This window comes from Zingiber officinale, chromosome 4A, assembly GCF_018446385.1.
Source record: "Zingiber officinale cultivar Zhangliang chromosome 4A, Zo_v1.1, whole genome shotgun sequence".
NCBI classification, from domain to species: Eukaryota; Viridiplantae; Streptophyta; class Magnoliopsida; order Zingiberales; family Zingiberaceae; genus Zingiber; species Zingiber officinale.
In genome coordinates, this window is record NC_055992.1 from 97,715,840 (window position 1) to 97,727,505 (window position 11,666).

The 11,666-nt window shown below is 39.1% G+C and overlaps 1 protein-coding gene across 1 annotated transcript; it reads left to right on the forward strand.

Moving 5' to 3' along the window:
- The first annotated feature begins 303 nt into the window (after positions 1–303).
- On the forward strand, positions 304–1,367 carry LOC121973472 (NDR1/HIN1-like protein 13). The gene has a single exon (XM_042524891.1). It carries the CDS (start codon positions 622–624, stop codon positions 1,330–1,332), a length of 711 nt encoding a protein of 236 aa, XP_042380825.1. The 5' UTR covers positions 304–621; the 3' UTR covers positions 1,333–1,367.
- The last annotated feature ends 10,299 nt before the right edge of the window (positions 1,368–11,666 follow it).

Below are 11,666 nucleotides of genomic sequence, written 5' to 3' on the forward strand. Positions count from 1 at the left end.
ATGAGTTTCAATAACTCAAAAATAAAAACATTATGTATATATATAATTGGATTGGGTTAAGGATTTTTTAATCTGGGTTTGTTCTGCACCACTTTATCAAATGGCTGACCCGTTCCATTATAAATTGGTCCGTTTAATCGTTCTAATTGAGAAAAATGTTTTATCTAAAATATAAGTAAAATAGTTAAAATGGAGGAGAGTAATATTTTATTATACTTAATTTTATCTTATATTACAAAAATTATTTTCTGAGCCCATAATTACAAAGTCATAATAATAATTTTACGAGGTCCGGCTAAAAATATAAGAAAATAATTATAAAAACAAGAAATAAAATCAAACCGGTAATAAATTTTTATTGGTTTGACAAATTTAATTCTTTTCATAACTAAAAAAAAAGAAAAAAGAAAAAAGAAAAAAGCTTGGCTCAAATTAATTACTAAAAATAGCCAACTCCTCCACTCCATTGGAGCTGTCCTTTTACTTGTTTGCGGTAATTTCCTCCCCGCGTCTCTTTCCCCTCCATGGCGCAATGCACTGCCCTCTCCCTCGTCTTTTCTCGCCCATTCACCGCCACCTTTTCCTTCTCCTTGCCGCTCCGGATCCCTCCGCCCCCCTCCCATGGCGGAGCAGGCGGCGCCTCTCGAGCCCTGCAGGCCGCTTCCGCCCCCGCCCTGCGCCGACCACGAAACCTACGTCGTCCAAGTGCCCAAGGACCAAATCTACCGCGTCCCCCCGCCCGAGAACGCCGCCCTCGCCGACCACTACCGCAACCAGATCAAGCTCCGCCGCCAGAACCGCTGCCCCTGCTTCCACGTCCTCAGACGCCTCCTCCTCCCCGTCTTCCTCCCCCTCCTCCTCCTCACCGTCGCCGCCATCATCTTCTTCGCCTGCGTCAGACCCACCGCCCCCACCTTCTCCGTCGAGTCCCTCACCGTCAAGAAAACCTCAAAATCAACAACAGAGTACGACTTCTCAGTGAGAGTCCTCAATCCAAGTAACAGAGTCGGCTTGTCCTACGCCGCCGGCGGCCATGCCGTCGCTTCCCACCACGGCGGCGGAGAGTTCGCCACCGGGTCGACGCTGGGGTTCTTCCAACCTCAGGGGAGCACGACCGACCTCAAATTGGTCCTTCGCTCCGGCAAAAGCCTGAAAGCGACCAGTAAAGCTCTTTGGATCAAGCTAACGGCCAAATTTTCGGTGAACACGAAGATCGGCGTGTTGCAGTTGTGGCGCATGAGCTTGGACGTGAGCTGTGACATGAAAGTTACAGGGATTGATAAGAAGGCACGTATCTCCTCGCAGGATTGTAACAGCAAGCTCCATTCCTGAGGAAGGAATTAAGATCGAAATTAAAAGAAGAAGAAGAATTGCTTGCTTCATTTGTGGGACCCGATATATTTTATATGGGTTGACATGTTAATGTTGCTCCATGCGTGACTATATTACGATTAACTCAAAATTTTCCTAATTAATTAAATAATTTTATTAGCCTTTTGGAATGAATTTTAAATGTCTTTTCGCCTTGAACATGTTACGTGTGGATGATTAATTAAAAGATGATCAAATGAAATTAAATTTTCAAATTAGAAAGTCGGGTTCGGTTAATTATATATATATATCAATTCAGTTTAAATTTTAAATTTCACAAATTAATTAAATTGAAACATTATTTTTATTATATTATAAGCAATTGATCTATATGTTCGAATCGAAGAACACCTATACAACTTAGACTGATAAATTAGAATGATTTAACTGTTCAATGAATCGACTAATAAAAAAATTAATAAATTTTATATTGGTTTGATTTGTTCAATTTGATTGTAAAATTTAGTTTGTTCGCTTTGAAATTTTTTTTATTTTAATCATTTTAGATTAATCGATGCGGTTTTGAATCAATTACTTTTCTTAATTATGAGACGGCTGTTAACTTATTTTACTTCCTCTTATCCTTGCTATTATTGGGTAGAAAAAAAATTGTCTTTTTGCCAACTTTACTTTTTAACTAAAAGGGTGTTGGTTCTCAATGTATATTTATCCTCTAACCCCTGGGTACAATTTTTATTATTATCTCTTATCTAAATTTCTCATTTAAATTTTGAATTAATTTGACACATCCTAGTAGCTACGAAATCGTGATTACTACAATATGAATAGTAGATGAATATGGTCGAATTTGTATTATAGTAATTACGAAATTGTATCTATTGCAACATGAATGATAGGTTAACATAGTTAAATTTGTATTGTACCATGTAACAGCTATCAAATCATAGCTAATATAACGTGTTTGTTCAATTTAGAATTTAGAGGAAGATTTAGATGAAATTAATAATAATAATAATAATAATAATAATAATAATAATAGAGGGTAAGAGGGTAACAAGGGCAGAGGTACCTTGAGTTTTGGGTCCCCAAACTTTGTTTTAGTATATATATTATATATATTTTTTTTAGTATCTATATTATATATGCTCCGACCCTAAAACTAAAACTGAAACATTATGTTTTAAAAATAAAATTTACAAACTAAAATATAAAAATAATATAAAATTATAAAACAAATATGAAGAAAGGCCTACTACCCACTCATTGTCTTCCCCGATCAGATGGTCAAATATAAAATTATATTTTTTTTTTCTTGAGTCGAGTGTCTCTCAAAGAGTAAATACAATCTCGGTCAGCACTCCGATCAGATGACCACAAGTTTGGCTCAATAAGATTGGAAGACCAAGAGATGTATACCTTTTTCCTGGTCAACACTCCAAGTAGACGATCATAGCTCTAGCTCAGTGAAATTGGAAGACCAAGTGATGCATACTAGATTGAGCACTTTTTTGACAACAAATGTAATCATGATCATCATCCTGATTAGATAACCGCAGTTTTAACTCGGTAAAATCAAAAGATTGAATTATGGAGACTTGCTTTTAAGTAAGATTGAGGCCCTTGAAGTGTTTTATAAATACTAGAAATGTGGTTGGAAAAATCATCTAAGCAAGATTATCCATGGTGATTAAGGGAGAGAATGTAGGATATTGCTCAAGGAATATTTCTCAAGGAAGAATAACATTCCAATAATTGACTATATCACATTCACCTCAATTCAACAATGGTGACTTAAACATTGAGAAGATGATAAAAGCTATGTTGATAAGTTTTTGATTTATCCTGAAAATTGTGGGGGAAATTATCCTCTCAGTAAACCAAAAGCCTTAGTGAGATAGAAATGAAAAATCTCTATAAGACATTGAAAAGTCATGAACCTTCTAATGTGAGGGTTAACCACTGTGCCAATATATATGACACATTATGGTATCTAAGAAATTATAAGAATGACACTAGTGTAAAATGGTAAGTTTTAAAATGACTTAATAGCATTAAAGTAGTAGATCTCTAGTGGTAAAATCTCCATTGAATATGAATAATTGTGTGGATCCACTAGGTCTACCAAGAGATCAATTATACTGAATGTCTAGGGGAGTGAGTCTAAAACTCAACATTTAAATCGAGTAGTGGTAGCCCAACCATGCTGACTGGAGATCCCAAGATTATGGTTCAAAAGGGACAACTAAGTTACAAGATTTGAGGTACCTAGGAGTAATTACTCTAACTCATTCCGGGAGACAAAAGGTGCAATCTATGAAATGAGTAAAGGATGAACAAAAGTTCTTAATGATTCCTATATTATACCATAAAGGGTATAATAGGTATTGCAGGATACTCTTAATAGGAGGTCACCTATATAAGTGTGAAGACGAACCACTTCAATGAAACACTTATGAATCACAAGCTTTGTCCATGGCCAAAACGGACACGACAGAGAACTAGTGAAAGCCTAGGGGCTATTGTGTTGATATGATTATCTTGGTTTACACCAACAACTGAACAATTCAAGACATAGTTCATTGGGCAGCCAAGTAAATCCAATCGTATTCCACTACGAAAGGTTCAAATCCAGCCACAAGCTACCTTTCCTGATGTAATAGTCTTCTGATGAAACTCTTGTTTGAGGTTTGAAACTTATCCATAATTTCCATTCATGTGGGAGATTGTTGGAAAATTGATTTGGTGACCTTTAGGGATAAGATGACTATTTCACGAGTAGACCGTCATAAATCAATTTCTCAAGTGAATGAGAGATTAATGGTTAATGAAGGGTTGCTCCGGTATGATCGGACGAAAATTTGATTCGCATACAAGTTGGATTCATGGATGAACGCTAACTCGAGTATGTGGAACTATTGAGGGGTATGAAATTATAATTAATTTCATTGATTAATTTATTGATTGACTAAAAGATTAATCATTGTGATATTAATTAATTGATTAATTAATATTTATAATAGATTAAGTAAATAGTTAATCATATTAATCAATTAAATTAATAATAATGAAAAGGTTTAAGTAAAAAGGTTTAAGGTAAAAGACACATCCCATATCCTTTCACCTCTTAGAAGAAACCTTTCACCTCTTGAGAGTAACTCTTCATCCCTATAAAACAAACCTCATTCCTTCCACTCAATTCTTACTTAATTCTCAAGTTGTGAATTCTCCTCTTGTGTTATATTCTCTCTCTCCTCTTTTAAGAGTTTCAAGGCTTCGAAAGTTCGGTAGGGCTCGAAATTTGGAGTGCTCCTATTTCAAGACGCAAGTCGTTGTATCTTGGGAGATGATTACCAATAAACTGTAAGCACCTGGGCGAGGCAATATCGTCTTATAGAAAGAATGTCTAGCCTTCACCTCGACCTTAATACTCTTATCCTTAGGGATGAGTTTACTCAAAGGGGTTGTGTCGATATCAGAAGAGATGATTCGACAACCGACAAGATTAGGTCGGTAGTAACGATACCAAGAAAGGTATGTCTCTTACCCGAAGGGGTACTTCGATAACCGAAAGGGGATGTCGAGAGTATAAATGGGACAAGGTCCACATCGCCATACCGACCTCCACCGATTAGAGTCATTGACTCATCGTCGAGATGACTAACTGAGCTCAATTGTTGGATCTCAACACTGAAGATCCATATACCCATATTTTTCATTGAGGAAAACATATCAAACACAAGCAACATGCGTGGTGAATGGAATGGATTGCAAGCTTCAATTTTAGATGAATGTCTTTACCCTTATTATGTTCATTGTTTTGCACATCGTTTGCAATTGATACTAGTTGTTGCGTCGAAGGAAGTTATCCCTGTCCATCATTTTTTTACCAAGTTAAGCTCTATTATTAATGTTGTTAGTGCCTCATGTATGCATAATGACCAATTAAAAGCCGCTTACGCCTCAAATATTATTGCTCATTTACTTAATATTAATGAGCTTGAAAGTGGGAAATGACTTAATCAAATTGGTTCTTTACAAAGGACAAGTGATATTCGTTAGAGTTCTCATTTGAAATCTATATCTAGTTTGATAAAGATGTTTAGTGCAACATGTGAACTTTTATTGAATATCATTGAGGATGGAACTATGTACACTTGCTCAGCGTGGAGACGTTGACGCAGCTTATCAGGTGCTAACTTTTTGTAACAACCCACCCTTCTTACTACTATTCTCTAAGGGCGACCGTTACCTAACTACTACTCTACTTACTAGTGTCACTGATGCTATTATTAGTAAGTACTTAGATTTGTCACGGTTCAGAGGAATTCCTACCGAAAAATTTCAGCAGAGTCTCCCCTGTACCGGTGACCAAATCCATAGTACATAAGAAATATACGCAGCCACAGGCGGCTGGAACTCATTTTTCACAACCACGCAGTTATAAAAATAACAGTAAAATAACCAACTATATCACTCCACAAATAATTAAAGTGACTAAATGCATATGCGAAAATAAACTCAATTACAATCTCACAAACTTCAAAACAGTGTTAAAGAAAAGAACTAAAGCATAAACTCTAATCAAATAGGTCCTGCAGGTTTGATAACACTCTCTGGATCTCTCCATAGTCGCAGTCATCACACACCTTCATCACCACCACCATCCTGTCGCCTCCCTTTCATATCTTAGCTTTTCCTTTATCTGCAGTAGGAGGAAAGAAAATAAAACTATAAGCGAAAACGCTTAGTAAGTACTAATCTATCTCACAAAAACTTCGAAGTGCATAAAAGTAATGCAATAATACGGAAACTGCAATGCTAAAGCAAAGCTGCATGTACTCATGGTATACAGGAATAAAACTGAATAATAAACATGCTCACTAACTGACAGGAAAGTAATGAAACAACTACTGTAAGCTTAGAATTAAAGAACTAAACTTTTATTGATTCTAAGCATAAACTTGTTTTATTTTCTTATATCCTTATACTAGAAATTAATCTTTTAATTTCTCTTTCACTTTCTTCTTCTTGTTCTTCTTTTCTTTTCTTCTCTGGTTTTCTTTTCTTTGGGCCCAGGCTTAGTACCATCTTTGTTTTACGCGCTCTCTAATAGTGACTAAGGTAGCGAGCCTCTAGTCCTATGAGGTAAAGACCTTGGTCTTACCAGGGCCAAGACCTTGGAATTGGTCACCTGGATTTATTTAACGACAACCTTGGAAGTCGGGTACTAGCCTCTTACTTTAATTTACTAGTTATCTCTTTTTAGCTAGTCTCTAGTCTTTTCTTTACTCTTTTATTTTCCTCATAATCTTTTACTAGAGTTTGTTGGAATCATTTAGATATACCTAACAAGTATAGGATTATAATTAACTAAACATGCTATATAAAACAACACAAGGGAAACCAATCTAAACTCTCTCTAAGCATGTTATCAAACAAGGCAAAAGAAAAGCAAAATCTGAACTTCTAACATGCTGTAAATAAAGGAAAAGAAAGCACATCTGAACTTACTAATCACGCTATAGAATAGGGCAAAAAAAAGAACTAGTTTGACCTTTTAAAACATGCTGTGATAAGAGCAAAGAAAGCTAATCTAATCTTACTGATCATGCTACAAAATAAAGCAAAAGGAAGCTAATTTTGGACTTTCTAAACATGCTGGATAGGGTAGCAAAAGAATGCGACTTTAAGCTTTCTAAACATGCTGTAAATAGAGCAAAAGAATACAACTTTAAGCTTCTTAAACATGCTGTCCAAAAACTAAATCCCTAATCAACTTTGATTCTGTACAACATGACCTGAAAGCAAGGAAGGAAACTATAACAGAATATAGAGCTCAGACTGTATACTAATGCTTGCAAGAACTAATCTAGGAACTAGCATAGATGGTTGGAAACTAAAATGAAACCCAATGAAAATCCATCTGATGCAAATTCGACATACTGTCAAGCTACACGATCCAGTTGCAACCCAATGTTAGGAAACAAAGGCATCATTAATCAAGGTTAAATCCACTACACCCTTTTTCCTTCCTAAAGGCCACGACAGGTTCAACAAGAACAAGGAGAAACAAAAACTTGATCTCCTGCAAGCTTAGATTCGGCACAAACAATACTACGTGCTCAATCAAACAAAAACTAGTTCTTGGAATCTCTGTGAAGCCCACGGCAGAACACCCAAAAGCCAAAATCTTCATAGCATGGTTCGGATTCAAGAAGAAAACAAGGTTGAAGCTACTCCTACCACAGGTGAGTAGTACTTACTTAGGGTTTCTTGCACTTACAACCGGAAAGGAGAGGAAGAAAGCTTCTAGGGTTCGGGTAGCTAACTTTTCCCGGCGATTCCTTCGTGCTCCCGAGTTCTCCTCTGTCGCGACAACCACCCGCGGATGAAGGATGGTCGGGAGAAACTTCGTCGGCGCCGGAGACCATGCCTGACTTCTTCTTCGTTGTCGCCCGAGCAGGAGCGCCGCGCGGAGTCGAGATCGGGGAGAAGGCGGGGTTTTCGGCTCGGGAAGGAAAAGAACTAGGTCCTTTAATAACTAGGGTTTTATTCCAAACTATACTATATCCTTAATTCTTTCTACATAGAGTTAACAAAAATCTCCTAGCTCAGTTGGTCAAGCCGGGTTTGGCTTGGGTCCGTCCGACCCGAGGTCGTGGGTTCGAACCTCGCTTCCAACGATTTTTGCCTAAACTTCCTTTGTTTCGTAAAAATACTAAACGACCTCCAAAAATTACGCAAAAATACTCTAAAAATTTCTAAAAATCTTTAGAATATTTTAAAAGCATTTCCAAATATTTTTATGGACTTTTAAAACTCGAAATAGGGAAAATTGGATCGTTACAATCCTCCATACCTTATAAAAAGTTCGTCCTCGAACTTAGAATAGCTCTGGATACTTCTGTCTCATACTGTCCTCCCGCTCCCAAGTGATTTCCTCGTGCTTCTGGTTCTGCCAGATGACCTTCACTAGTTGTACTTCTTTGTTTCTCAATCTCTTAACTGCTCTGTCCACTATCTGTGTAGGTCTGTTCTCATAACTAAGATCCTTTTGGATCTGCACTGACTGAGGCTGAACCACTTGGCTCGGGTCATGGAGACACTTCTTTAGCATGGAGACATGAAATACATTGTGGATTGCTGACATGTCTTGTGGTAAGTCCAGCCTGTAAGTTACTTTCTCAATCCTCTCTATGATCAGGTAAGGTCCTACATAGCGAGGACTTAATTTGCCCTTCTTGCCAAATCTCGTCACTCCCTTCATAGGAGCGACCTTGAGGAAAACTGAATCTCCTACTTGGAATTCCAATGGCCTACGGCGTGTGTCAGCATAACTCTTCTGTCTGCTCTGGGCAGTCTCAATTCTCTGTCTAATTTTCTGGATCGCCTGAGTGGTCTCGTCTATCAGCTCTGTCTGAATACCCAACTCTACTTCCATTTCTTTTCTCTCTCCTATTTCTTGCCATCATATGGGTGATCTGCATTTCCTGCCATATAGTGCCTCATAAGGTGCCATCTTGATGGTGGCCTGATAGCTATTGTTGTAGGCGAATTCAGCTAAGCACAAATACTTGCACCAACTTCCCTTGAAATCCAGCGCACAAGCTCTGAGCATATCCTCTAAAATCTGATTCACTCGCTCTGTCTGTCCATCAGTCTGTGGATGGAAAGCTGTGCTGAACTTGAGTTTGGTGCCTAGTGCATTCTGAACGCACTCCCAAAAGTGTGAGGTGAAGCGCCCATCTCTATCAGAAATGATAGATTTAGGAACTCCATGAAGTCTGACTACCTCTTTAACATATAGCCGGGCCAACTGCTCTATAGAGTGGGACACCTTGATGGCTAGGAAGTGAGCAGACTTGGTCAATCGGTCTACTATTACCCATATCGCATCATATCCATTGGTGGTTCTTGGAAGACCTGTTATGAAGTCTATGGATATATCTTCCCATTTCCATTCTGGTATTGGAAGAGGCTGAAGAACTCCTCCTGGTCTCTGGTGCTCTGCTTTGACTCTCTGGCATGTTAAGCAGGTACTGACATATTTAGCAACGTCTCTTTTGAGTCCTGACCACCAGAACCTCTGTTTCACATCTTGGTACATCTTGGAAGAACCAGGATGCATGGAGTATGGCGTACTATGAGCTTCTTCTAAGATATTCTTCCTCAGTTCTTCATTATGGGGCACGCAAATGCGACTCCCTTGATAAAGAATCCCGCTATCTGTTACTCGAAACTCTGATTTGTCTTCTTTCTGTAACCCTTGCTTGATTTTCTGGATGTCTGGATCTTCACTTTGCTTTCTCTGTACCTCCTCAAGCAATGTGGACTCTAAGGTTAATGCAGAGAGTTGCCCTTCAATAATTTCAAGTCCAAAATCCGACAACTCCTTCTGCAGTGGCAGAGCTAATGATGACAAAGACATCAGGGATGCACTGGATTTTCTGCTGAGTGCATCTGCCACTTTGTTAGCTTTGCCTGGGTGGTAGAGGATTTCACAGTCGTAATCTTTGACCAACTCCAGCCACCTGCGTTGTCTCATGTTTAAGTCCTTCTGAGTGAAGAAGTACTTAAGACTCTGATGATCTGTGAAGATTCTACACTGAACTCCATACAAATAATGTCGCCAGAGTTTAAGTGCAAAAACCACAGCTGCCAGCTCAAGATCATGAGTAGGGTAGTCCTTCTCATAATCTTTGAGTTGTCTGGAAGCATAAGCTATGACTTTTCCTTCTTGCATGAGTACAGCTCCTAAGCCCATCTTGGAAGCATCACTATAGATGTCGAAACTCTTGTCGCTCTGTGGAACAGTCAGAATGGGAGCACTGATCAATCTCTTCTTTAGCTCTTGGAAGCTCTGCTCACATTTATCTGACCATTCGAATCTCTTGTTCTTTCTGGTGAGGGATGTTAGTGGAGAAGCTATCCTGGAAAAATCCTCCACGAACTTCCTGTAGTACCCTGCTAAACCAAGGAAGCTTCTGATCTCTCTGACGTTCTTGGGTCTACTCTAGTTGTTGACCGCTTCCACCTTGGCTGGATCTACTTGAATACCTTCTTTAGAAATAATGTGACCTAAAAACGCCACCTGATTTAACCAGAACTCGCACTTTGAGAATTTAGCATAAAACTGCTTTTGCTGCAGAGTCTGCAGTACCATCCTCAAGTGCGTGTCATGCTCCTCTGGGGTCATCGAATAGACCAGAATGTCGTCGATGAATACGATGACAAATTTATCAAGATATTCTCTGAACACTCTGTTCATTAAGTCTTTGAAGACTGCAGGTGCATTAGTCACTCCAAAAGGCATGACCACAAACTCGTAGTGTCCATATCTGGTCCTGAATGCCGTTCTGGGTATATCTCTTTCTTTCACCTTCAGCTGATGGTACCCAGAGCGCAGGTCTATCTTTGAGAACACTGTTGCTCCTCTTAACTGATCAAATAAGTCATCGATCCTGGGAAGGGGATACTTGTTCTTGATTGTCACTTGATTCAAAGCTCTGTAGTCTATGCATATCCGCATTGATCCATCTTTCTTCTTGACAAACAACACAGGAGCTCCCCAAGGTGAGTGACTGGGGCGAATGAAGCCTTTGTTAAGTAACTCCTGTAGTTGCTCTTGTAACTCCTTCAGCTCTGCTGGATACATGCGATACGGAGCTTTTGAAATTGGACCGGTTCCAGGAACCAATTCAATCTCAAATTCCACCTCTATGTTGGGAGGTAGTCCAGGTAGTTCTTCTGGAAATACTTCTGGATACTCGCATACTACCCGAACCTCCTCCTGCTTGAGTCCTTTCTGTTCTTCTGCCTTTACTATGTATGAAAGAAAACCTGCACACCCTTTAGCTAACATCTGGTGAGCTGCTAGAGATGAGAGAAGTTTCTGGGTCTTCTTCCTTGGCACTCCTGTGAACTCAAAAGTTGGTTCACCTTCTGGACTAAAAATCACCTTCCTTCTGCGGCAGTCCACCGAAGCACTGTATTTGCTGAGGAAATCCATACAAAAAATAATATCGAAATCCTGCATGGCGAGAACTATCAGATTTACATATAGCTCTCGGTCTGCAATTCTGACCAGTACGGCTCGGAGCCACTGATTGGATTCCATGACTTCCCCAGAAGGTAGGGTCGTCAGGAACTTGGAGTTCGTACTCTCTGTAGGCACCTGTAAACTACTGGCAAAAGGTATCGATACAAAAGAATGGGTCGCACCAGTGTCAAATAGTACAGTAGCTATGTGCTGGAAAATAACTACTTGACCTGTTACGACCGTGGAGGCACTAGCAGCTTCTTCTTCGGTGAGGGAGAATACTCTGGCACCATCA

Coding starts and splice junctions, on each gene's coding strand:
- LOC121973472 (XM_042524891.1), top strand. CDS start 622: ATGGCGGAGCAGGCGGCGCCTCTCGAGCCCTGCAGGCCGCTTCCGCCC.